The sequence below is a fragment of the Rhizopus delemar genome, genomic scaffold, assembly GCF_000149305.1.
Source record: "Rhizopus delemar RA 99-880 supercont3.19 genomic scaffold, whole genome shotgun sequence".
NCBI classification, from domain to species: domain Eukaryota; kingdom Fungi; phylum Mucoromycota; class Mucoromycetes; order Mucorales; family Rhizopodaceae; genus Rhizopus; species Rhizopus delemar.
Window position 1 is genome coordinate 423,532 of NW_027137845.1, and position 25,823 is coordinate 449,354.

The 25,823-nt window shown below is 34.7% G+C and overlaps 11 protein-coding genes across 11 annotated transcripts; 6 read left to right on the forward strand and 5 right to left on the reverse strand.

The window, feature by feature from the left end:
• Window positions 1-2,499: 2,499 nt before the first annotated feature.
• Window positions 2,500-3,602, forward strand: RO3G_16288 (uncharacterized protein; the record flags this gene model as incomplete). Its single annotated transcript, XM_067670872.1, has 7 exons — window positions 2,500-2,602; window positions 2,657-2,685; window positions 2,736-2,807; window positions 2,863-3,000; window positions 3,051-3,138; window positions 3,248-3,544; window positions 3,598-3,602. 7 exons carry the CDS (start codon window positions 2,500-2,502, stop codon window positions 3,600-3,602), a joined length of 732 nt encoding a protein of 243 aa, XP_067526973.1.
• A 285-nt stretch (window positions 3,603-3,887) lies between these two features.
• Window positions 3,888-4,425, reverse strand: RO3G_16289 (uncharacterized protein; the record flags this gene model as incomplete). The annotated part of the gene is made up of 2 exons (XM_067670873.1): window positions 3,888-3,972; window positions 4,028-4,425. 2 exons carry the CDS (start codon window positions 4,423-4,425, stop codon window positions 3,888-3,890), a joined length of 483 nt encoding a protein of 160 aa, XP_067526974.1.
• A 124-nt stretch (window positions 4,426-4,549) lies between these two features.
• Window positions 4,550-5,690, forward strand: RO3G_16290 (uncharacterized protein; the record flags this gene model as incomplete). Its single annotated transcript, XM_067670874.1, has 5 exons — window positions 4,550-4,679; window positions 4,737-4,825; window positions 4,889-5,114; window positions 5,172-5,323; window positions 5,376-5,690. 5 exons carry the CDS (start codon window positions 4,550-4,552, stop codon window positions 5,688-5,690), a joined length of 912 nt encoding a protein of 303 aa, XP_067526975.1.
• A 459-nt stretch (window positions 5,691-6,149) lies between these two features.
• RO3G_16291 (uncharacterized protein) lies at window positions 6,150-7,349 on the reverse strand (the record flags this gene model as incomplete). Its single annotated transcript, XM_067670875.1, has 1 exon — window positions 6,150-7,349. One exon carries the CDS (start codon window positions 7,347-7,349, stop codon window positions 6,150-6,152), a length of 1,200 nt encoding a protein of 399 aa, XP_067526976.1.
• Window positions 7,350-7,893: 544 nt separating this feature from the next.
• Window positions 7,894-9,119, reverse strand: RO3G_16292 (branched-chain amino acid aminotransferase; the record flags this gene model as incomplete). Its single annotated transcript, XM_067670876.1, has 4 exons — window positions 7,894-8,243; window positions 8,299-8,472; window positions 8,522-8,879; window positions 8,931-9,119. 4 exons carry the CDS (start codon window positions 9,117-9,119, stop codon window positions 7,894-7,896), a joined length of 1,071 nt encoding a protein of 356 aa, XP_067526977.1.
• A 1,735-nt stretch (window positions 9,120-10,854) lies between these two features.
• On the forward strand, window positions 10,855-14,462 carry RO3G_16293 (ubiquitin-activating emzyme E1; the record flags this gene model as incomplete). The annotated part of the gene is made up of 11 exons (XM_067670877.1): window positions 10,855-10,907; window positions 10,972-11,057; window positions 11,120-11,202; window positions 11,263-11,504; window positions 11,556-11,646; window positions 11,710-11,940; window positions 11,998-12,414; window positions 12,473-12,709; window positions 12,769-12,871; window positions 12,927-12,995; window positions 13,051-14,462. The coding sequence occupies 11 exons, from the start codon at window positions 10,855-10,857 to the stop codon at window positions 14,460-14,462; spliced, it is 3,024 nt and encodes a 1,007-aa protein (XP_067526978.1).
• A 1,077-nt stretch (window positions 14,463-15,539) lies between these two features.
• Window positions 15,540-16,858, reverse strand: RO3G_16294 (uncharacterized protein; the record flags this gene model as incomplete). The annotated part of the gene is made up of 5 exons (XM_067670878.1): window positions 15,540-15,742; window positions 15,803-16,163; window positions 16,225-16,312; window positions 16,393-16,439; window positions 16,499-16,858. The coding sequence occupies 5 exons, from the start codon at window positions 16,856-16,858 to the stop codon at window positions 15,540-15,542; spliced, it is 1,059 nt and encodes a 352-aa protein (XP_067526979.1).
• Window positions 16,859-17,750: 892 nt separating this feature from the next.
• RO3G_16295 (uncharacterized protein) lies at window positions 17,751-19,008 on the forward strand (the record flags this gene model as incomplete). Its single annotated transcript, XM_067670879.1, has 3 exons — window positions 17,751-17,785; window positions 17,894-18,463; window positions 18,516-19,008. 3 exons carry the CDS (start codon window positions 17,751-17,753, stop codon window positions 19,006-19,008), a joined length of 1,098 nt encoding a protein of 365 aa, XP_067526980.1.
• A 1,139-nt stretch (window positions 19,009-20,147) lies between these two features.
• RO3G_16296 (uncharacterized protein) lies at window positions 20,148-21,386 on the forward strand (the record flags this gene model as incomplete). Its single annotated transcript, XM_067670880.1, has 3 exons — window positions 20,148-20,271; window positions 20,699-20,810; window positions 20,870-21,386. 3 exons carry the CDS (start codon window positions 20,148-20,150, stop codon window positions 21,384-21,386), a joined length of 753 nt encoding a protein of 250 aa, XP_067526981.1.
• Window positions 21,387-21,915: 529 nt separating this feature from the next.
• RO3G_16297 (uncharacterized protein) lies at window positions 21,916-23,220 on the reverse strand (the record flags this gene model as incomplete). The annotated part of the gene is made up of 1 exon (XM_067670881.1): window positions 21,916-23,220. The coding sequence occupies one exon, from the start codon at window positions 23,218-23,220 to the stop codon at window positions 21,916-21,918; it is 1,305 nt and encodes a 434-aa protein (XP_067526982.1).
• Window positions 23,221-24,635: 1,415 nt separating this feature from the next.
• On the forward strand, window positions 24,636-25,311 carry RO3G_16298 (uncharacterized protein; the record flags this gene model as incomplete). Its single annotated transcript, XM_067670882.1, has 3 exons — window positions 24,636-24,806; window positions 24,865-25,032; window positions 25,087-25,311. 3 exons carry the CDS (start codon window positions 24,636-24,638, stop codon window positions 25,309-25,311), a joined length of 564 nt encoding a protein of 187 aa, XP_067526983.1.
• Between the last annotated feature and the right edge of the window lie 512 nt (window positions 25,312-25,823).

The window sequence follows — 25,823 nt, forward strand, 5'->3', positions numbered from 1 at the left end:
TACGAATACAACAAAAATATAAAATGGGTTGCATGGTCCGATTCTGCTTTCTTCTTGGTCAAATTGTTGGATGATTCATGTCCATTTGATAACAGCGATTTTGCTGCCGATGAGCAAGAATATAACCATTGAGTCTGATTTGAAGCTTTTTGGCATTTAATACAAAGCATAATACAGTTACAAAAGCCTCTGTGATAGGAAAAATTAGTAAACAACATTTTGTCAACACTTACACAACGCATAATAGCAAATATTAATTTGTGACCAATTATTAACAACAGATATAATAGTAACTCTACTCACTGAAGCAGATAGATTAATTTCATATATAAATAGGCGTGAGCCCTTTATAAGTGAAAATATTTAAACGAAAAATGAGTGTTAAACGGTGATCAATAAACGACTCTCTATAAGGTGACTTTTTCTGCTGAGTATGGAATGTCATCCACGCTGATGAAGAAAATATTTGTCCAAGGAAATTAATCAATGGTGATCAGCCAGAAGAGACAGCGCAGTGGGGTTCAAAGGACATGTCGACAAGTATCTGGCATCAATTATGCAAGAACCTATTTCTCAGTTGTTACTGCTTTTGCAACTATCATACACGAAACTCAAAGTGCCATTATAGATCGTGTTGCTGTTCATTTAGACAATATGCTTAGTTGCCATTCGTTATTTATGCTAATTGATAGACAAAGCTATGCTATAATAAGCGAAGAGCTTGAAAGCAACTTTAAAAAAAGAAGCAATCAAAAAAGTTTATAAGAAAATATCGAGTTCAAGGGTACTAAAAAATTTGGGATACAAAATATAAAACTTGAACAGCCATGACGATTATTAATCAATCCTAGGACGATGGAGGATGTCTTATTGATCTGACTTTTTTTTAAAGGAGGGGAAAAGAAATTTTCCTTTAAGAGCATTCGTTATAACCTACTTCAGAAAAAGATCTCATGCTAATATGTTTGCTAAACTCAATAGCACTCTTCCAAATAAAAAATGATTAGGAATGCTATAAATCATTCAAGGTGAGATATTATTTATATGTTCTCTAAGCCGAATGATATTCTTTTGCTATCACTGTCAGTTCAAATACTAAGCCTAATGAATAAAGTAAAGGGACTATTCCTTTTAAATCCTCATCAATAATCAGCATTGGGATTGACTATATATGCAAGTCTACTAGACACACCAATTGTTCTCACAAAATCACTAATGCATGATGAATGTCTGAGCATGATCTTTGTTGATCATCTTTTTTTATGTTTGTTAAAAGTGTCATCAACCCTTAAAACCCAAAGTATTTGCTCCCTTTACCTGTTTTAACTGTTCTCATCTTAGTCGAGTAGGGTGAGTTTAGGACTTCTCCAACAGAAAGCAGGTGTTTCCCGAAAGGGCAATCTGCAAGAAGCAAGGGGCGGATTCTTTGTCGATACTTTGCATCGAGTCACTCTTTGTGTTTATTTCCTCTTTTAGAATTATTATGTGGGAATGAGCTATATTGGTTTTTGTACCTTCAAAATTTAACTAAAAACACTGTATGAAATAAAACACCAATAAAAACTATAAACATGTCTTTGGGATAATCGAAATAAAATCATCTTACAAATAGTGTAAAATATAATTTATAATAACCAAATCAGTGTAAAAACACAATAAATCAACGTTCTTGCAAGTTTTCAAGCTCAAGCACAGTTTATCATCATTTGTTACTGTGTTCCCCAATTAGCCCACAATATCTTTCTTATTTTGAATGACATGAAGTTTTATTTAACCCATTTTTTAGAACATAGTACATAGGACCATTAAAATTTGGTTATTATGTAGTTGCTATGCTACCATCAGGTCGATACCTCATGCAATTATGTATTTTCCAATGAATAGTTTGTACATCCTTGTTTTTGGGCTTGCGCATTGCTTATGTACAAAACAGCAAAATCAACATACACAACATATGCAGTTTAATATGTAAATCAGAAAGCTTAAAGAGGTTTTTATTCATGAACATAATCCTACCTAGTGAAAACTATATACTAATGCACAAATCCATTTAAGAAGCTAAAAGTTTTTATTACAAATGTAAATGAACAAATTAGTTTGATCACATGTTTTAGGACTTGATCAACTTGGTTACCCCATCCCTGACTTCTGTCCCGTTCCTAGTTTTGGGTGGCGGCGTTTGAATTCGGTTTGTCTCCTTTTCTTTACTCCGAATAGTCTGCCAGTAAGAATAAATAGAGGTGATAGCATAAAATGATGAAAAGAACAAGTAAAAGCTATAAATATAGCTTTGAGCTTTAAATGCGTAAACAATAATTAAAACAATAACAATAATAATAAATATTGATTAAAAAGAGTTGACACATTAGCATGAATTAAGGGCGGTTGCATGCTCGGCTGAAATAAACGTCACTCATATTTTATTTTTTTTTAAAATGATTTTTTTTTGTTTCTCCTTTCTCTATTGTAAATCTTTTTCTTCTTTTTCTCCTATTAAAAATGCATGAATTCGCTTGTTGTTGTAACCAATTGGACTGTACTCAACTGAAAGAGTTTAATGAATCATTTGAAGAAGTGGAAGATGATGCGTTACTAGCTGCTGGTATGAAAAAATAATAGGAATTGAATGCAAAAGGGTTAACTGAAATAACAATAGAAATTGGACAGGTTCTTTTAAAAGATCAGGTAAAAAGTAAATTGTTCGTATTAAACATACGCTTTAATCCGTATAAAAGGCATTCGATACTTATAAAGAAAACATGAAGGAATTAAATAGATTAAGATGGGAAAAGGAAGAATCTGATAGAGTAAATAGACTGACGTACATTTAACTCTATTGTATTTATTCATAAGCACAAATAGGTTATTGAAATTCTTCAAAATGAATTAAAATCAATGAGAAAATATTGCAATGAATTAAAAAATATGCTTGAAGTAAATGAAAAAGTTCAGAAATTGCTTAGTGCAAAGGCCAATGTTGAACAAGAACTGACAACTCAGGTGCACACGACAACCCAGAGTATTGAAGCAAGAACTAATAGTAGCTTTAGATTAATGACTTAAAGCAAGAACTCACATTACTCGGCAAAGCAAACAATACACTTAATCTTAGATACAAGAGGTTACATGAAAAGCATGGTAATAGTGATTATAATTCAATCGCCGAATGATTTAAACGGCCTAATTTGTATAGAAACCCTGAAATTGACACATAAAGTGTTATTAAAAGAGCACGAGCATAAATTAGTAAGGAGCAAGGAATCGCGTGAAGAGGTGGTGATACCAGCCATGAAATTACCACAATTAAAAATTGTGCAACCATCACCTTCAATCAACCTATTACACACAGTCACACAGCAAACACTAGATAAAATGAACGCAGCTGATGTACGCGTGTTGAATAAGAAACTAAAAAGGACACTGGACATGACGGACCTAAGTGAAATGAGTAATACTATGCTATCAAGGATATTGGATGATCTGGAGCATTTTAATCAACCTTTTAACAATAATACGGAAATCTTTTTCTTGGTCCAGTTGATCTGTCAGATGCTAAAGGAAATGTGTACAATGAAAACAACACTAAATGATTTACAGGCTGATTTTGTAAGAAGAATTAAGGCCTCCTCTTCACTACCATCAATGCCTATTATTTTGTATGAAAAGCCAAGTTGGATACAAAGCATAATTACATTTTGTTCATTTACATAAATAAATTAATAAGAGAGAGAGAGGGGTATTATTTAAGTCCTTTTGAGATATGCTTCCAAACGACGTTTGGATTAATTAAATGATTTTGGTTTTGAAGATTATAAACACGCGTGTGTTTTTTATCATATGAATCTGCCCCCATAGTTATTAGTTTTTTTAATTTATTATCTCATAAATTATTTACCTAATTTAATCAAGGTCTCTTGGCCATTCTCCACAATTACCTTTACACCTAATTCTTCATATAAAGCCATAATAAGCCTATATTAAAAACTAATAAGAAAATAATTCTGTATTGTACAACTGATTTATATACTCTGTGTAAGGTACTGTGGTTGCAGACAACTGATATTTATCTACTTCCTGTATTTGTTTCTCTAGCAACTCAATTTCCCTTGTTATTTCATCCATATCAACCTCTTGTCTTCTTGTATTCTTCTCCAATTTTTCTTGTTCCTTTTTGAATTTTTCATTTCTTTGACATAATTCATGATACTCTTGTACAATCTCTGCTTCTTTTACTTTTAGTTCATAAAGTTCATTTTCAAGTGAGTCATGCCGTTCATTATGATCATGTTTGTATAAATCAAAATTTTGCTCTACAGTGTCTTGTAACTTTTTATTTTGCTTTATCAAATCAAGTGCTTTAATGCTAGCTAATAGTTTTTCAACCTCTTGTGTTTGTTGAAGATATTTTTCATATTGTTCCGTCATTTATTTATGCGTTAAAGTAAAACGTAGAATAGAAAAGGGGACACAAGCCACATTTAAATTAAAAATTCAAGCAAGCTTAAAAAATAGTTTTTTTTTTTGTTTTTTTTCCTTTTTGCAAAATAAAATGTCAGAACAGGTTCAAGTTCGTTTTGTCACTCAAACACCTTATAAGGTGAGCGATGCTACTATTTTACTTCCTTCAAGTATAAAGAAAGAAGGTCTTTCTGAAATTGTCAATGGTTTACTTGACATTGGTAAAATAATGATAATAATTACATTGCAACAAATCCATTTATCCTGTTAATATATAGAAAAACCTATTCCGTTTGACTTTTTGATTGATGGACAACTCTTACGAACAAGTATCTCTGAATACTTAAACGCTACCAACCTTTCTACTGTAATGAGAAGAGAAAAAAAAAAGCGTGTTTTATTTTTATTCTAATAGACAACCTCATAATAGGAAAATCTTGTCACGATTGAATATGTTGAATCTATGCTTCCACCTGTTCCACTCACAGCTTATCAACACGATGACTGGATCAGTTCGGTCACTGGAAAGAGTGGATTGTTTGCTACAGGTTCATATGATAACATGGTTCGTTTATGGAATACTTCAGGAGAATGTATCTCTACTTTTATTGGACACACTGACTCGGTTAAAAGTGTTTCGTTAGGACAAGTTGATGGTATTTGTGGACATATTTATTATTTGAGAGCAATAAACTAACATCTTTTAATTATAGGGGATAAAGCCATTGTCTTTTCTGGATCATTGGATCACAGTGTGTTGGCCTGGGAATATTCTTTAGAAAATAGTTCTTACCGTTTAATGTATGAATGTAAGGGGCACAAAGGTCCAGTTGAATCCGTTGCTGTTGATGCAAATAACAACTATGTAAGTCATTTGGTTATTAAACAACGCGATTACTCACATATGCGTACAATAGTTGGCAAGTGCTTCAGCAGATGGATTGGTTCGAGTATGGACCACATTAGAACCTACTGAGGATGAACACTTGGAGGATGAACAGCCATCGAAAAAGAAGAAGAAGGCAGGAGAGAGTAGAAAAATCAAGGCAAGATCAGTTGCATTGGAAGGCCATGTGGGTGCTGTGAATACAGTTGCTTTTAACAATAATGATTCAAATATTGTATACACTGGTGGCTGGGATCATTCTATTCGTGCTTGGGATGTTGAACAACAAGTCAACTTGTCTACAAAGGTAATCATGGCAAAATTCAGGAATAGGCAAAATTATTAATACTGCGATGATAGAATTGTGAAAAGGTTGTTTTGGATGTAGATTATTCTTTACACTCAAAATTACTGGCTACAGGTCATACAGATAACACAGTGAGATTATGGGATCCTAAGTCAGAGGATGGTACGAATGTCAAGCTCACCTTACGTGGACACTCAGCCTGGGTTTCATCTGTGAGTTGGTCAAAGAAATCTGAATACACTTTATGTTCAGGATCTTATGATTCTTCAGTACGTGTTTGGGATATCCGTAGCAGTAAAGAACCTTTGTATACTGTAGACGCAGCAGAGAACAAGGAAAAGATTTTAAGTGTCTTTTGGGATAATGACAAGATACTTTGTGGTGGTGAAGAAAAGAAGATGAGAATATATCAAGCAAAAGTTTAAACAAGTGTAACATATTTAGAAATAGAAATAAAGAAAACTAAGGAGAATATTTAAACAGCTTTTTTTACACGTATTAAGGATAGCCTTTGGGCTTCCAACGGCCTTGATCCAATAAGGCTTGGTCCTTTTCTCTTTGTTTATCAATCTCAATAGCAGCTAGCGCAACTGTTCTTTGATCAGGATCCAATTCAGAAATCTTGTCTGTATCCTTGATGCAGTGAGTAGCAAACTCCCACTGCTCTCCTTGAGCAAAGTGTGTGAAATTGAGATACTCCAAATGCTCCTTGTATTTGTTTCGATAAAGACCACCATTGAACCAAAGTGGTCTTGATTCTGTATCCAAATGCAACTGAACCCCACAAACCTGTGTAGGTTCCCCGTCCTCCCCTCCACGACCCATGTTGCCGATTACTGCACCAAATGATTTGATGAAAGCATAGGGTGTCTGTGTGATTTCATGGCCGATCCAAAAGGTCTCCTTGTCTCCATGAACGTGTCGATAAACAACTTGATCACGCTCGTTCTGCCCGTTCAATTTACAGGCTGAGAGTAGACCCAGCAGAGACTTCCGTTTGTTCATAACAATCACACCCGACTCTTGTTCATGAGAGGAGGTGCCTTGAAACCATCGAGTTTTGGGCACCAAAAGACTTGTTGTAGGTAGAAAGGAACGAAGCCAGTCGGGCCCTACATTCCAGTTGGGAAATAAAGTACGGTCATAAAAGAAGAGGCTACCGGCCATCTTGTAGCCCAGATCATCAAAGAGACCAGTGGGATCCTGAAGAAAGAAGGCGTCGGCATCCATCATGATGACTTCAGTAAATCGACTGGCCAACATAGCAAACGGTTTCATAGCCCATCCGCCAAATCGAGTATAGTAATCACCAATGGTTTCATCCAGTTTTCGAAGTGTCACGTCTGTGAATTCACTCGAGAGATAAAACCGCTTGGCGACTGACAGATCATCTTCACGAATAAAGAAAACTTCAATAGGTAATTGAGTATGAAGTATTTCTCGAAGCACGCGGATAGTGGAAGCAGCAAACTTGAACTGCCCATTACCAACACAAATGACAATGCCTTGTCCTTCTGTTTCGTTGACCAAATGAAAGGCGTTTTCCCAGTAAGGATGCAACCACGGATAAAGAGCATTTTCTAATCGTTCATAAAAAGTCCAAGACGGATCGGCTGTCACGTCCTGTGCGGGATCTTCAGTGAGTCGTTGATCAAAGTAATGAAAGAGTGATTTAAATAGACGCTCAGCAGATGTCATTGTACTGAAATTGGGTATCACACCTGGTTCTGGAATGACTGTGAGCTGAGAAAATACTGTTTCACCGGCTGCTGTCTTGAAAAATTCTAAGTCTTTTTCTACAAAATAAAATTTATAAAAAAATTAATAAAAAAAAAGCCAGGTTTTTTCTTACTTGTCCAAAGAGGAAGAGGGTTGGTGATAGCAAAGTCATACTTTGAAGATAAAGCTTTAGTATTTTCAAGTGTCAAGACTATGTTGTATTGATAAGCTTTGTTATATCTTATTTGTATGCATTCATTACCTGGTTCCTGAACATGAAGTTGTGTTTTTTCATGTGCGAGACCTTTGTTATTGATTGATATAAACGAATGATTAAGATTTAATAAAAAGAGTGAAAATAGAATGATGAGTGGTAGTATTATAATTGACCATCGAAATGTTATCCGATTGATTATCATGAATAAACAAATAGAGATGATAAAAAAAAAGGAGAGAAAAAAAAAAAAAGCGCAAACCAAACCTTTCTTGGTTAATAGCAAATTTATTGAATATCAGACTCCTCTTACAAGCCTTCTTTAGGCCATAACCAGTTGAAGGTGTCTTCAACATCACCACCTTGAATACCACGATATTCATCATAGAGCTTCTTGAAACCTTCTCCGATTTCGTCTTGAGAACCAATCGTGATCACTTGGTCACCACGAACAATCTTTTTGACAGGTGTAATAATAGCAGCTGTGCCACAGGCAGCAACTTCAGCAAATTTACCTTCTTCTACTTCCTTTAAAGCAACAGGCCTCTCTTCTACACCCCAACCGAATTTTTGAGCTATGGCTGCAAGTGAACGACGTGTCACTGATTTCAATATAGAACTGGAATCAGGTGTAACAAAAATACGTTTGCCCTCAGCATCTGTTTTTAAAAGATTAGTCTTTATTTGTTATTCTGATTATTTCGATTGTCTTACCAGGATATGTCAAGCCAACAAAATTAGAAGTAGAAAATTCATCAATTAAAGTGTGAGTCTTGGCATCGAGGTGGAGGGTAAGAGGATATCCATTCTTTTTGGCTCTAGCCATAGGCGCTAATGTAGGTGCATAGTTACCTCCCAATTTGGCTGAACCTGTTCCATTAGGAGCACCTATTAAAAAAATTAATTTTTATTCTCTTTTTTCTTTGCTGACTATTACTTCTATCAAAATCTTCAACAACCACAGCATCTACAGGTTTTACGCCACCGGAATAATAAGGTCCCACAGGCATGGCAAAAACAACAAAAGTAAATTCAGGTGCTGGTCCCATTCCAATAAAAGGTCCACTTCCAAATAAAAGAGGTCGAATATAAAGTGATCCTCCTGTTTCTTTGGGTGGAACATATTCAAGGTTAGCCTCCACTGTTTTTTTAATACCCTCCAAAAAGATTTCTTTAGGTACATGAGGCATGTGTCCGATATCTGCACTATGCATCATTCTTTCAGCATTGTCTTCAGGACGAAAGACACGCACACGTCCTTCACTGTCACGAAAAGCCTTTAAGCCTTCAAAGCACTATAAAGTATTGTCAGCATATATTTTCTCTCTTTATATATCTATCTCTACCTGCTGTCCATAATTAAGACCAGTTGAACACATGTGGACATCTAACTTTGGGTTAGTTTCAAAGCGACCATTATCCCAGCCATTTTCTTCAGTCCAAGTATATCTCATAAAACCATTTAGGTCTCTGTACTGAAAGCCCATGGTGGCCCAATCAACTTTAGATGAAGGTGGAGTAATAGGCTTTGACATAGTTTCGGGAAAAAGAATAAAAGTGACAAAAAAGCGTAGGCATAGTTGTAGATTGTTTTTTTTCTCAAGATGGTTCGCTCATTTAAATGAGCCTTTACTCAGATCCTTGAGATTGATTCGCTTAGGTTTTAAACATCAGTTCACTCAGACTGTTGACAGTAATTTGGTCATTTGGAAATCAATTTGCTAAAGAAATACAATTTACATTACACAATAAGTAGCAAGTCAAAGCTGGTCTATTGTTTCTTTTCCTCCTCAGTTCATGCTTAAATATTAGTAAGTGATGCCAGTCGATACAACAGTTGTGCTCGTCCTTCATCATTTAATCTGGAAAGCCTTCATAAACGAGAAAGAAAAAGACACGATGCCAAATTGTCATTTCTCTTTGCTGTGACTGGTTTGTGATATGGACACATAGCGTAGACTTGCTTGAATCTCGATTGAGTATTGATTTAGAAACGATGACTTCAAGTTTCTAAACACCCATTTGAAAACTTAGTGTATGTATGTAAATATTTAAAGTGTAATCAGTTGCTTTTGCTCATTTAAATCATTCATAAGTATTATGTCTGTAAATACTAAAACCTCAATAAAGAAAAAACAATGTACAGAACATGTAAAAGAATGATTAAATTGTAGGAACATAAAAAAAACAAGCACTTTTTGTTCTTTAAAAGGTATTATCCCTTCATAAAGAAAGCAGATATTGTACTTTACTTGATAAACTCGTAATTTCAGTCCATGGTTTGTACTTCCTTTTTTTTTTTTTTTCTTTATAAAATAAGTTTCTTTAATCGTTGTTGAGCTATATTAGGTACCCTATGTACTTGATGTCGCCTAACGACTAAGAATCAAGCCACTTGAGACTATTATTGACCATCAATTCTTTGAATTCTCGATTGTTGAACATGTATCCACCGGCTGATAGAGATGCTGTTGATGCTGAGTAATTTACTTGAGAGTTGAATGCAACTCTGTATACTTTTAAACACTCTTATTATAAATTTTTCCTTGGAATTGGTAAAAATTAGAGTATCGCCTGCATAGACTAGTGATTTGATTGATTTTAGTGCTGTCAACTGAAGCTAGAGTTGGACCTTCTAGCTTCAAGATAGTAGCTGTCAATGATTTCATTGTTCTTAATAAATATTAAAAATAGTTCTGCTGTAAGGTTGAAAAGTACAGGTGAAATGAAATTACCTTTTAAAATGGTCCCATTGATATGGAATATACTTTTCGTACTTCTTATAAAATGACAGTATCATCGTTTACAATTTACACCAATACAAAAAATCCAACAGCTTTATCCGAACAAATTCAACTTGTGGATTAGAAATATTACTATATATTATCGTTTAATTATTGGTAAGTTTATCATCAAAAATATTTTCTTATGCTTATAAAACAGATAATTCTCAACTGGAAACTCTCATAAAAGTTTACAGGCTTTTTTATAATGTAATGGTTATTGTATGCTGAGAGTCAGATTTGTAAGCGAAAAAACGAGGAACAAGAGATTACTAATAGAGCTGCAAAAGATATTTTATGCTTGAGAAAGAAAGCATACTGTGAGATAACCTGGAGATATTCGCAGCAAAAAAAAAAAAAAAAAATGACGTAAAATTTAGTGACGATGGCTGTGTTGGGCCTTTTATATAAATCCGAGCACATTTTTTCTCGTTTCTTTTTTGTTTCTTTTTTTTAATTGAGTTTATAAAAAGAAATAATGTCAAAAATGAATGTTGATACTGAGCAAGCTATTGATGAAAGCTTGTATTCTCGTCAACTGTAAGATTTAAATTTGCTCTTTCCTCCCTTTTTTATATACAATTTACTTATACAATACGCGTAGCTACGTTTTAGGCCATGAGGCTATGAAGAAAATGAGCGCTGCTCATGTGTTAGTTGTTGGTTTGAAAGGTCTTGGTGTTGAAATTGGTAACCTTTTTTTTATTAATAGAGCATAAAATAGATGGTCTTACTAACAAGATTTCAATTAGCTAAGAACGTTGTTTTGGCTGGTGTAAAAAGTGTTACTCTTTATGATCCCGAGCCTGCTCAAATTAGTGATTTGTCTACACAAGTAAAAAAAGAAAATTATTCATTAAGAACACTATTTGCTTACGACCATTTCTATGTATAGTTTTATTTGGCAGAACAAGACATTGGCAAACCTCGTGCACAAGTAACTCAACCTAAGCTTGCTGAATTGAACCAATACGTACCTGTTCATCTCTTAGAAAACGACTTGACAGAAGATGTCTTGAAAAAGTACAAGGTGGTTGTGATTACCGATATGCCCTTATCAAAACAATTACAAATTTCTGATATCTGTCACGCAAACAATATTCACTTCATTTCTACTGAAGTTCGTGGTCTCTTTGGGTATGAAAAAGAAATGAAATGCGGCTTTGATTTCTGATATTTTGTATATAGTCGTATCTTTAATGACTTTGGTCCCATGTTTGAAGTTTTGGATACCAATGGTGAGGAACCTTTGCAAGGTATGGTTGCCAGTGTATCAAAGGTAGGATCCATTCTTGTTTGCGTATAAGAGTCGTATAAGCTAAATATTTAATTTCTTGTATAGGAGGAAGAAGGTATTGTTACTTGCTTGGATGAAGTTCGCCACGGCTTGGAAGACGGTGCCTATGTGACATTTAAGGAGATTCAAGGAATGGAAGAATTGAATAATATTTCTCCTCGTAAAATAAAGGTTCTTGGTCCTTACACATTTAGCATTGGTGATACCTCAAGCTTTGGTGATTACAAAAGTGGAGGCTTATTCAATGAAGTAAAAATGCCAAAGCAAGTTGATTTTGTAAGTTTTAAATCATCAAAAAAAAAGGAGAGAAAAGTATTAATAGTTGTTGAGTAGAAATCGTTCAGAGAATCTTTAGCCAAACCTGACTTTTTGATCTCTGATTTCGCCAAATTTGATCGTCCAGCACAATTACATCTTGCATTCCAAGCTTTGTATGATTTTGTAGAGAAGCATGGCAGATATCCTAAACCCAGAAATGAAGAAGATGCAAATGAAGTATTTGAAAAAACAAAGGAATTGGCTGAAAATTCTGAAGACAAGCCAGAATTGGATGAAAAATTAATCAAGGAATTAGCCTATGAATCTCAAGGTGAATTGTCTCCAATGGTTGCCGTATTTGGTGGTATGGCAGCTCAAGAAGTATTGAAGGCCGTAAGTGGCAAGTTCTCACCTATTCAACAATGTATGTACTTTGATGCACTCGAAGCACTTCCTGTTAATTCAAAGCTGTCTGAAGAGCTTTGTGCTCCTGTAAGTATTATTAGCTAGATAAAAGAACGACTAGAGTTATTCATTTTATTCCGATTAGACTGGTTCTCGATATGATGGTCAAATTGCTGTATTTGGTCGTGAATTCCAAGAAAAGATTGCCAACACTAACGAATTCTTGGTTGGTGCTGGTGCCATCGGTTGTGAAATGCTCAAGAATTGGGCCATGATGGGTTTGGGTACCGGTCCAAAGGGACATTTAACAATTACTGATATGGATACTATTGAAAAAAGTAATCTCAACAGACAATTTTTGTTCAGAACTGGTGATGTTGGTGTAAGTGCTTGTTTGTAGTATTAAATTTGAAGTGTATTCTAAATACAATTTTCATATAGAAATTAAAATCTGAATGTGCATCAGCTGCTGTCTGTAGAATGAACCCTGATTTGAACAGCAAAATCAGTATCCATCAAGAACGTGTTGGTCCTGACACTGAAAGTAAGTCTTTTTTTTTAACTCAAAAAAGATGAGCTGATTTTATTATTGTGATTAGACATTTATGATGATGATTTCTTTGAAGCATTGGATGGTGTAACTAATGCCCTTGACAATATCGAAGCACGTAAGTTACCAGAATGAGTAGAGAAGTATTTTCTAATTACTAAATATTTTTACAGGTAAATACATGGATAGAAGATGTGTTTATTATCGTAAACCACTTTTGGAATCAGGTACACTGGGTACCAAGGGTAACACACAAGTTATTATTCCCTTTGTGACAGAATCCTATTCTTCTTCTCAGGATCCACCTGAAAAGTCCATTCCTATTTGTACTCTCAAGAACTTCCCCAATGCTATTGAACACACCATTCAATGGGCTCGTGATTTGTTTGAAGGTTACTTTAAGCAGCCTGCCGATAATGTCAATTTATATTTGAGCCAACCCAATTTTGTTGAGGTCACTCTTAAGCAAGGCGGTACTAGCAAAGAAACATTGGAGACTGTCAACAATTATCTGACTGTTGATAAGCCTGAATCATTTGATGACTGTATTACTTGGGCACGACTTAAATTTGAAGAATTATATAGCAATAACATTCGCCAATTGTTATTCAATTTCCCCCCTGATGCTATGACCTCTTCCGGTCAACCTTTCTGGTCTGGCCCTAAGCGTGCACCTACTCCTCTTGTCTTTGATGTCAACAATCCTGATCATCTTTCATTCATTATTCATGCTGCTCATTTGCATGCCTTCAACTATGGCTTGAAGGGCGAAAGTGATGAAGCCTATATCAGAAAGGCACTTGACAATGTTATGGTGCCTGAATTCAAGCCCAAAGAAGGTGTCAAGATCCAAGTACAAGAAAATGAAACAGTAGACAATAGTGGGGGAGCTGATTCTCTTGATGACTTGATTGCCAATTTACCTAATGCCTCTTCTTTCGGCACTTATCGTTTGACACCTGCCGAGTTTGAAAAGGACGACGACAGCAATCATCATATTGATTTTATCACTGCCGCCTCCAACTTGCGTGCAATGAACTATGCTATTACCCCTGCGGACCGTTACCGAACCAAGTTTATTGCAGGAAAGATCATCCCTGCTATTGCTACAACCACTGCCATGGTCACTGGTTTAGTCTGTCTTGAACTTTACAAGGTGATTGATGGTAAGAAGGAATTAGAACAATACAAGAACGGATTCGTCAATTTGGCTTTACCCTTCTTTGGTTTCTCTGAGCCTATTGCTGCTCCTACATTGGAATACAATGGCGTCAAGTTCAGTTTGTGGGATCGATTTGATATTGAACATGATATGACGTTGCAAGAATTTATTGACTATTTCCAAAATGAACACAAACTTGAAATTACCATGGTTTCATCTGGTGTATCTATGCTTTATTCATTCTTTATGAATAAGAAGAAGGCAGCAGAAAGATTAGCCATGAGATTGTCCAAAGTGGTTGAAAGCGTTTCAAAGAAGCCAATCCCACCACACGTTAAATCGTTGATCTTTGAAGTTTGTGTTAACGACGTTAATGACGAAGATGTTGATGTTCCTTATGTTCGTGTCAGAATTAGACCTTAACTTGTTTTCTTTTCTTTTTTGCATTAAAAGCTATCCCTTGCTTTGTTTTAATAAAAAATAAACATTTTGCTTGTAAAACTGAGTTCATGTGATTGTCCAATTGAAATGTTACACACGATGACATAAACTATGCACCACATTTGGAGGAGCGTGTGGAGAAAGAAAAAGATTTATTTTCTTCTTCCTTTTTGTATAAAATGCCCACCGAGAATAATAACAAGACAGAAGTAAATAACAATTTAAAGCCAAATATGATTCATCCAGCCTTTCAAGGAACACATACATTTTATCGACCTTATTCGATTAAGCCAGCTCAACAACCCGTATTTAATCCATCTACAATCAATCCCATGTTTTTTGGTTATCATTCCCAACCTTTATATCAACAGAATAGTAAATTATGAAACAATAAAAGTTTATTAACGTATTTCTTTTGGTGATGGTTTCCTTTTCCACCACTTCTGTGATTGTTCATGAGTGCGAGTGATGATAAGTTTAGAAATTGAAAATTTGTCACGAAATTGTGTGGATGCTGAAATAGTTGGCTTAGGATTTCTCTATAAAAAAACATCAAGTTATTGAATACCACTATTAAAAAAAATATGACTTACATCGAGCGTATTACATTGTTTATGACAAATATAACCACAAAAATCTAATGATGCGTGTAAATAGAACATTAACGAAAAAATATTTATGCGTTTACCTTTGCATACAAAAGCATTTCGCTTTATGGGCAAATCGCATGCCTTGCATGTCCCTGCTTCTATATTTCGCTTAAATTTATCATCACAGAACATAAACATTCCATTTTTACCTTTTGGAAAAGTGCAATCTATTAAGCTATGTACATGTTTACTACTGAATACTGTTGCGCTACTGTTACTTTTGTGAGCTGTTGACTTTTTTATTAGCATAGAAGAGGAGGACGTGCTTGAAATGATGTCCAATGGTTGCTGCTGTAAGATCCAAGTATGTCGTAATAACTCATTAGTGCTTGGTCTCTGGGATGGATCCTTTTTAAAACAAAGTTTCAGAAAGTCTTTTAATTCCTGTTCATAATAAATGAGTTACAAATCATTGTTTATATGTTATCTTTACTGTGGATATATTATTGGGTATAGGAGGATGATCTTCTTCGACAATTTTAAACATGGCAGACATTGCCATCAGATCAGAATAAGGTGGCTTTCCCGTACACAACTCGATGATTGTACAGCCTAAAGACCAAATATCTGACTTGATAGATGCTCCTTTCAACTCGATCACTTCAGGTGACACTAGCGAAGAAAAAGAAAGCATTAATGTAAAGCTCAGTACTTTTTTTCGTTTTTGCTTACTCCAAAAGGGAGTTCCAGATACGACATTTTCATCTTCATTTTTCTTCAATTTCAAATTAAGCGAGACACCAAAATCGGATAGTTTGACATCTCCTGATTTAGTTGTTAGAATATTCGCAGCCTTGAGATCACAGTGAACGACATGTTGCTGATGAAGGTAGGTTAAACCTTTTAATATTCTTTGACAGTAACATGCAACAAGATGCTCTGGTAGTGAATTACCAAATGATTTTAACGTATTTAATAATGAACCATTCTCAACGTATTCTAACACAATGTTTATGTGGTCTTGCGTTTGAATAAATCCTTCGTATTTTACAATATTTGGATGTACCAGCGAACTCAGTAACTTGGCTTCTTGCTACAAAAAAAAATAAATTAAACATATTAAATCTACGTGTATTTATTTCTTCTTCTTTTACTATCATGTCTTTAATGTCTTGTTTCTTTGAAGATTTTAAATCAATTTGTTTAATCGCCACCGTTTTTCCTGATAGTAGATCAAGTGCCCTGAAAGAAAAATAAGTTTTTTTTTTTTTTCATGCAAAATGGTAATAAATTCATCTTCCCCCTATTTTTTATATATTTACCTGTAAACTGTTCCAAAATGCCCTTTACCTATTACATTTCCTAATTTCTATATTTTACGTGTTATAAAAGAGAGACAGAATAAAAAAAAAGAGACATCCTGCTTACATATTTAGCCTGTAAATTTCCATATTCATCAAAAAGTTTTAAATGATTGGTGCAAGTTGCATCGTCTAAAGAGCTACTCGATTTTCGCCTAGCGATCGGTAACAGCATAAGTTCTGGTTGATGTACTTCTTCAATAGGTGAACCATGTACTGTTGAAGAAGACTTCCTATGAAGTTGTTGTTGTTCTTGGCTGTGATTGAATTTATTGTTGCTGTTAGACCAAGTTTGAAATTTGACAAAATGTGGTTCCTTCTTATTACGAGATTTTGTCGAGAAAAACAAAGACAGTTTGCTACTGTTTATACTATTTTTACGAGAACTCTTCTTTTCAACAGATTCAAATACATCTTGTGCCTTCATTCTGTTTTCTTTTGTACGCTGATGATGTGTTCCGTATCCGCTATCCCCAGAGGATGTATTGCTGTTTTTAGTGTAGTACATGTCATCATCATCTTCTGTTGATTTTTTATTACAAGACTCATCCTCCTTTCTCCTTTCCTGCCGCTCCTGATCCTCCTGTTCAAAGTCCTTAGCAAAGATTTCATTCATTTTGAGTGGTTTCAAACTAGGAATATAGTTGTTTGATTCGTCCGGCAAATCTATTATTGACTTTGATATAAAAATACGAAATGGTTTCCAAAAAAAGATTTGTCTTAACAAATGAAAATCCTTTCAGTAAAAAAATAAAATAAAAAAAAATGAGAGAAAAAGAGGGAAAAAAAAGAAAATTAAAAGCAAGAATTTAATTTTTTTTCTGCTTTCTTTTGCTTGCTTTTTTTTATAAACTTACAGTAATTCATCTTTTTTTTTATATGAAATACGTAAAAGAACGCATTTCCGTTCCTATTGTTATGCGTCACATTTCTATTTATTTTTGTTCTTTTTCGTTGCTCACACTCAATGAACGTGTGTCTCTATCCAGTGCATGATTCCGTATTTTATAAGAGTGAGATGTAGTCATGATTAATGTGGGAAATCTACATGAAATCAGAACTTTATAAAACACGTAAAGTTTGAGATCTTTGACGAGCTTTTTAATGCAGCACACATTTTACCTAGCATCTAAAGATGCCCTCCACCAGCTCTGTTCATTTTATACTTCCCATGTTTTAATTATAGATGATGGAAAATAAAAGCTTTTTTTTTATATCGAATAAAGAAAAGCATCTTATCTGTATCGATCGATTTTTTCTTGAAAAAAAAATATATATAAAAAAAAAAAGCTATCACATTCAATCTCCATGGCAACATAATGATTGCTACCCCTTTTGAAATGTTTCAATGTCAGTAACTTGTTTTTCCGAATAAATTCATATTCCGTTATAATGATCCATAAATAAAAATAAGTTGCCAAAAATAACGACCGATCCTTTTTTTTTCTTCTTTTACTTATAGAATGTATATTTTATGTTTAGTACTCATTGCATTTTCATTTACTTGTGTCAATACTCAACAGCTCTGTAATGGGTATGCAGAGTATTGTAATAAGCCTTACAACTCGCTCACCTACCTCTTGACACATAATTCATATGGTTATGTATCTAACCCTGCTGCTAATCAACTCTGTCCTATCACTACTCAACTTGCAGATGGTGTTCGAGGCATCAAGCTGTCAGCCGTTAAAGCAACAAATGCAACTACAGATGGTACCATTACAGCGGACAGCATTTATCTTTGTCACACATCGTGTATTATATTAAATGCTGGTCCAGCAGTCAATACCCTTCGTACGATTAAAGAATGGGTCGAGCAAAACCCTAATGAAGTAGTGACAATCATGTGGAATAATGTGGATGCCTTTGATGGGAATGCATTTGAGGCTGCTTATAATGCAAGTGGTATCATTGAATATAGTTATCAGCAACCTAAAAAAAACTATACTTGGCCAACGTTAGGTGAATTAATTGCTAGTGGAAAAAGAGTAATTAATTTTGGTGATACTTATTATCAACAGGATCTTCCCTGGTAAATTATTTATTATATTTTCTTTGTTCACAAAATTAATTATTTATTATAGGTTATTAACAGAATATGATTATGTGTTCGAGACACCTTATGAAAATCATAACGAAAGTTCATTTAGTTGCACTATTGATCGACCTCAAGATCCTGCCAGCCCAACCGAATTCTTATACGTCATGAACCATTTTTTGTATGGTTCACTTCAATTGGGTTCACTACCTATCGAGATACCTCAAAAAGGCATAGCCAACACAACCAACTCTGATAATTCGCTCATGAAACAAGCTAAAACATGTACCGAGAAATTTGGTCGTCAACCCAACTTTTTAGAAATAGATTTTTATAACCTGGGTGATGCACTCAAGATTACTGCAGAATTAAACAATGTCACCTACAAAGGTTCAGGAAGTTTGCAGTGTGATACATATGCTGCTCAACAAGCAAGTAGTTCAAGTACAGACTCATCCGAAGCAATTCAAACAATTAGTATTAGTTCAGTTAGTTTACTATTAACTTTAATTGCTGCAACATTCTTTATTTTCTTTTAAACTGTATTAAAGTAGTTATTCCCCCTCCCTTTTATTTGTATAGAATTATGATTTCTATTAAAAGAAAATAAAATAAAAGCGAATAAAGTCATTAAATTTTCATAAAATGTCTTTTTTTCCCTTTATTAAATTTCTCAAACAGACAAGCGGTTTTCTGTTAAAAAAATCTTTGATCTTAAACTTTGCTTATTAGTTTAGTTACATGCTGCAAGTAAAACCTGCTAAGTTCTTTTTTTTTAGCCTAAATTTTTCTTAGCTTATCTCGCAGTAAGAACATCTTTACTGTTTAATTTACAAACTCTATCTCTCTTTCTCTTCCTTTCTTTCATAGTAGAGATAATTGAACAATAATACTTTTTATTATTGTCTTTACGGGAGTTTTTTTTTTTTTTTTTTTTTTTTTTTTTTTTTTTTTTTTGCTTTTGAACAATAACAGAGGGATAACCAATAAGATACGAAATGACATAATTATTAATGTGAATTTAGAGTTCAATGTATTTTCTTTATACAATCGACTATTATTGCTTTCAACATGATTTATATGAAATTTGGAGTTTATTAAAGCGCATTATGAAGGAAGAGGGGATCATGTATTGCTGATAGATCTGAAATTTACAAATTCAACCAGATATTTTTAGACATTATAGCAACCTTTTTTGAAACCACTCATTATGTTGTCATTAGTGTGTACTATTTAAAGTCAAGCGTTCCTTTATTTTTATTGTGTAGATCTTTTTATGATACACAATCCAAAATAAAACAAAACTTAATTTTTAATCACTCAAGAAATGCTTGACTTGTTAACCATAGTTCTTGTTTATTCTAACAGTGAAAGCAGTAATACCAAAATAGATACTTTGAAGTTCTAGGCTATACAAAGAATAGAGCATTTTTTGTTCACACATGATGCTATAAAACACGCTTAAAAATTTCTTTTTTTATTTTCTAAAGGCTTATAAACCCTTGATTTCATCCTTGAATTAAACATTTTTATAAGAAAGTGTTCGGAGATTAAATTAATTTTTTTGTCGGAAGATATGCTGACAAGAGTGTAGTCGATTGCAAAGAGCAATACATCCAAGAATCCTTCCTTTTGTTATCTTTGCGGTATCCATCCGTCTACCTATAAGCACTTTAACATGTCTACCTACTCCAAAAACCTTTTCGACGTGCTTGCTGAAAACGACAACACCCCTGTCAAGGTCGAAGCTCCCGCTCCCGTTGTTGTTGACAAGAAGAATGTTTCCAAGTTGAACAAGGAAGGTAAGGCATTAGTAATTTCTAGCCTAAATCCCTCTCTCTTCTTTCTTCTTCAGCTTTCTTTGTATTCCAAAAGACAGAAAAGTAACCAATCTCAAATGTAAATGTCAAAAAGATTCACCAGGGGGCAGGCACCGACTATACACACGTGGTCAGCTGACAATTATGACTCAGGGACAGCATAGTGATTCATCAAATACAATTAAATCTAAAGTCTCAGCAAGCTTTGAAGAAAAAAAAATAGGTACCGTTGTGTTTAAGCAACCAATCCTTTGAAAAACGTCAATTGGATAACAACAGCAAAAAAAATGCAGACGTGAGATATTTCTAAAGGGATACAAAGGAGATTTTTGAAGCAAGGAAGAGAAAGAGAGGATCTTGAGGGCTTTTTCTCATTCTAATTAGAAATTAAACCATTTTTTATAATTAGCTTCCAAGGATGAAAAGAAGTCTCGCCGTCCCGCCAAGGGTGAACGTCCTACCAAGGATGGCCGTCCTCGTCGTGGTCGTCAATTCGACCGCCACTCTGGTACTGGTATTGTGTAAGTAGAAAGATTTTTTTTTTTTTTTTTTTTGCTGGCTTCTCATCTGATTTTATTAGTGACTCTGAAAAGAAGGTCAACCAAGGTTGGGGTAAGCCTGGCAAGTCTGAAGCTGAAAGTGCCAAGGATACTCTTAACCCTGCCGACCCCGATGCTCCCGAACAAGATGCTCCTGCTACCCCTGCTGAGCCTGAGGAAGTTGTAAAGACTTTGGATGAATACTTGGCCGAAAAGGCTTCCAAGGCCTTGAACGTCGCTCTCCCTGAAGCCCGTAAGGCCAATGATGCTGACGAATCCGCTTTTGCTGGTGCCGTTGTCCACCAAAAGAAGGAAATTGAAGAATTCTTTGTTTCTACCAAGGAAACCAAGACTGTTTCCAAGAAGACTGAAAAGTCTCGCAAGGAAAAGGTCATCGTTGACATCGAACAACGTTTCCAAGAGAAGCCCCGTAACGATTTCCGCAAAAACGACCGTCGCGGTAACCGTAACAACAACCGCAAGTCTAACAAGACCAACATTGCTGCTGTTAACCTCCAAGATGCTGCTGCTTTCCCCTCTCTTGGTGCTTCTGCTTAAATTCGTTTTTACAATAAAGAAAAGGTTGCCTTGTGTATAATTTAAACTTTTTTTTGAAGAAAGAAATGAAAACAAATGATATTGTGACAACTTGATGTGTTAAGCTTTAAATTTTAAGATCAACTCATTTGTATATATTGTATAAATTAAAATGAAAAGCAAGTTTATTCAAAGGGAAAGGGGGAGGTGATTATTCATGCTTTATCTTTTTGTTTTTATCGGCTCCAAAATAATCAGAAATTCTCTTTCCATTAGGCGCTGAAGGATAGTAACGTTTCCAGTTTTCGACAACTAGAATGGGTTCTGGGTAGTCTTTTCCGACAACACATTTATATTTCTCTTGCTCTTCTTTGGACATACGCCAAGGGCAGTGAACGTATTCAACAGGCAAGTTCTTGAGTTCAGGGCACCAAAGACGAATATAATCACCCTCTGGGTCATAGTCTCTGCTCTGCTTTAATACATTAAAATGACGGATTCCTTCTCTTGAATCACAGCCCACGCCCGAGACTTTATAAATAAAATGTCATTAATGAAGAAGACAATGAAATAAGTCTTTCTTATACTTGCCGTATTGCCAGTTTCCATAGTTTGAATAAACATCATGATCTTTTAATAAAGATTCAAACCATTCGGCACCAATACGCCAATCTAATTCCAAATCCTTTGCAATATAACTTGCTACATTTTGACGCCCACGATTATTGAGAAACCCAGTGTTGATCAACTCACGCATCGAAGCATCTATATAAGGCATACCTGTCTGCCCTACCTTCCATTTATTGAATTGGTCATTATTCGACTTCCACACCTTGTTTGAATAACTGTTCTTCTTCTTCAAATCTTCTTGTGCTTCTTTATTTGACATATCTCTAAACCCATGAAGATGGAACACTCGATTCCCACTGCCAGCTACCAAGAACCGAAAGAAATCCCTCCAGAGCAGCTCGAATCTGATCCAATAGATACCATCTTCATCACCACCTGTTTTGTCAATCTTTTTCTGAGATTGGAGTCGGTTCAATTCATGCCATATCAATCGTGGTGAGAGGCATCCGTGAGAGAGGTAGGCTGAGAATTTAGTAGAGTACTCTGTTCCGATCATGCCATTTCTTGTCTGTTTATAATTGATGGCTCCATCCGTCTTGAACAAGTAATTCTCCAGTCGTTTTCTGGCTGCGTCTTCTCCTCCTGGCCAAGGAAAAGCTGATCTTTCATCTTTTTCAAAGGCGAATGCCTCATAGAGTTCCTCCAGTAAATCTTTCCCTTGCTCGCTCTGAGGAAACTTCCAGATGATATCGGGAAAAGCAGGCAGTTCATCAGGTATCTGAAGTAGGGGCCTCACCGGCTGGTTCATCTTTTCGATGCGTCTTCGGAAATGTGCATACACTTTGGGAGTCTGCTCAAATGTGAAATCGACATCGTCTGGATGAATCATGGTGGTATCATGATGGAATGCAATAGTCTTGTTCCATATTTTGGTCAATTCTTTTTCAACCACAAGCTCCTCATAGGCATACTTTTTCATGAAGTGAGATTTTCTGGTGTTTCTTTTCATCAACGTACGACTTACCTCCTTGTGTGTGTGGATTTGATGAATTTCACAGTCGTTTTTCTTTAAAAATTCACTCAATTCCTTCAATAACCTTTCTGGCTTTCCAAATAAAATCAGCAAGTTTGATTTTCTTTTTTGTAGCTCTTTTTCTAAAGCCATAACGGATTCGATCACAAAGCGTGTACGATAATTGGCGCATCTTTCGATATGAAAATTCCATGTTGTAGGTGTTTTGTAATCTGTAGACAGTCTTGAATTGAGCTTGCTGAGATCGATCATGCGAGGATCAAGACAAACAATGGGTAACAAGTGTGCGCTTTTTTCAAAAATCGCATTGTAAAGTGCTTGATTATCGTGAACACGAAAACTATTTCTAAAAAAGCAAATATTGATTTTTCTAGTCATTTAAACAGATTCTCAAGAAAAAAGAAGAAAAAATGTCAAGACAGATGCTCTTTCTTATTTGCTTTTTTTTTTTTTTTTTTTTTTTTTTTTTTTTTTTAAAAAGGAAATCAGATCATCAGAACTGCAGGCATTTGTCGATGATACGCCTCAAGTCGGTGTATAAACAATTGACAAGGCTTTTATTTTTTTTACCCCCTTCAATTCGAGGGTTGATCAAGTGTACAGCAGTCAAAAATGATATTTAAATACATCGATGCATTCATCTCAATTTGGGATGTACAATTTCCAATTTGATGTAAACTTTGTGAAAGGTATGACGTGCCTTGCTGATGTCTATAAAGTATTTTAAGAAGATACCCTTGAAATCAACATGAGTATACACATTGACTCAATATTTTAGTATTACCACTTCAATTTGAAATAATTCAAAATCTATATATTTTCTTTCTTATTGAATTATCCTGTCTATTTTTAAATGACAAATATATCAGAATCAAGAAACCAAAATCCAAAACTCTTTGCAAAAAGAATGTGGTTTCTTTAACGTTTTCTTAGAAGAGCATAAAAATAGATAAAATATGTCAATTGAGAAGCAAAAGAGAATGATACAGAATAAAAGTAGCAGATACACAAAAGCGGAACATGGAATGAAAGCGTTATGCCCTGTAGTCAACAGAATGTTGCGTTTATTTTAGAATAACACCTTTACTAGATCAAAGACTATGCTTCAATTTCATTCTGACATAAAAGCCAATCGTACTCTACAACAATAGAAAAAAAGATTTTATTCATCTTTTAAATTAAATTTCAAAAGCATATCAAGAAATTATGGATGCCAAACTAAGAAGAAAATAGAGTGAAACCAACTAGTGGATTTGGTAACACACAATGCTATGCATTGATTAATTATACAAAAGAAAGCTGATCCCAAAGAACTCTCAATAATATTCTGGTGATGACCAAACCTTGAATATTATTGGCAATGTCTCAGAGAGTAACTACGCAAGAGAATTATAAAAAGAAGCAGAAAGAGTGTGTATGTAGGCGTGGAAGAGAGAGATCAGCAGTAGAAGGCAGAGAGAGCGAGAGAGAGAAAGAGAGAGTAAAACACGTGGTCGCTTGTTAATTCTTTCTACTGTTTCGAAGGTCCTAACTTTTGGGGTAAAATCGGAAAATCTTGAACTGAGTTGAAACATTTTATAAGATTACATAAAAATAAAATTTCCAGTTTTATAAATAACAGATTATTACATGTCATTTACCACCTTCTCTTCTTTCTCGTATATATCATGGTACCTACTGAAGTGGATAGTGCCTCAGAAGATAGAATTCAATTAGCTCAAGACACTTTGGAGAATTTGGAAATTATCAAAAAGTGTCGTACTGACCCTGATTTGGTTGAACACACAGCATACAGTCACTTTACAGAAAGTCAAAAAAAGCATTCACTGACATTCACTGTAAGTAATAAAGATGTAGTCATTCTTTAGACAAAAAGAACTAAAATAGAAATGACAGACCTTGAGAGGACCTGGTAAGATCATTCTTCCACCCGTCATGTTTTATAACAAGACATACACTGAGGTTATCAGTATTGTTCACTTGGGTAAACACATGTGTGGCCATGATGGCATCATCCATGGTGGTTTGGCTGCTACACTACTTGATGAAGCATTGGCAGCTGTGGTAAGTGTATAAGAAAAGAAGTCAATGTACGCATAAACTCAAGTCATGTCTTAGGCTCTCCCATCCCTACCCAAGAATTTCGGTTTTACTGCAAATCTTAATGTGAATTACAGAAAGCCTATTATGTCTGATCAGTGGGTTGTGTTAAGAGCTAAATTGGACAAGTTGGAAGAACGTAAGGCTTTTGTTGTTGCACACATTGAAAGTGCAGAAGATCAAACTATATTTACAGAAGCAACATCATTGTATATCTCTCCCAAGTCTATTCCTACAAAATAAATTAATTTATTAAAGATCTCCACATTCTGCTAATCTCAAAAAGATGAATTTATTTGAATACAATTTCTCAAAAGCTGTATTACTTGTATCACAGTAAATTGACTGGATGTTCATCCATTTGCTCAGCGTAGAGAGGTGTTTCTTATCTTTGGGGGGGGGAAGATTGTGATGTGAAATGAAGTGATGCAGTTGCTGTCTGTTGTCAATAAGCCTTTTTTCCTTTCTCCAACATTCTCATTGTGCATTTTTATATCGACAAAGATACTCAGTGCACAAAGATACCCCTGAATGAATAATTGACTAAAAGATATGATTGGATGGCGGACAGTATTATATTTCACAAGAGAAAGATGTGTCTATATTTATTCTTGCATACTCACTACAGCTGTGAGCCAATTGAAACCATTTTAGAAAGATTTAATGTTAAGAAACAGCAACTTATGTTAACCTTTTGCTATTTCTAAATACTCAATCAATTTGGTTTTTTTGTTTTTTTTTTTTTTTTTTTTTTT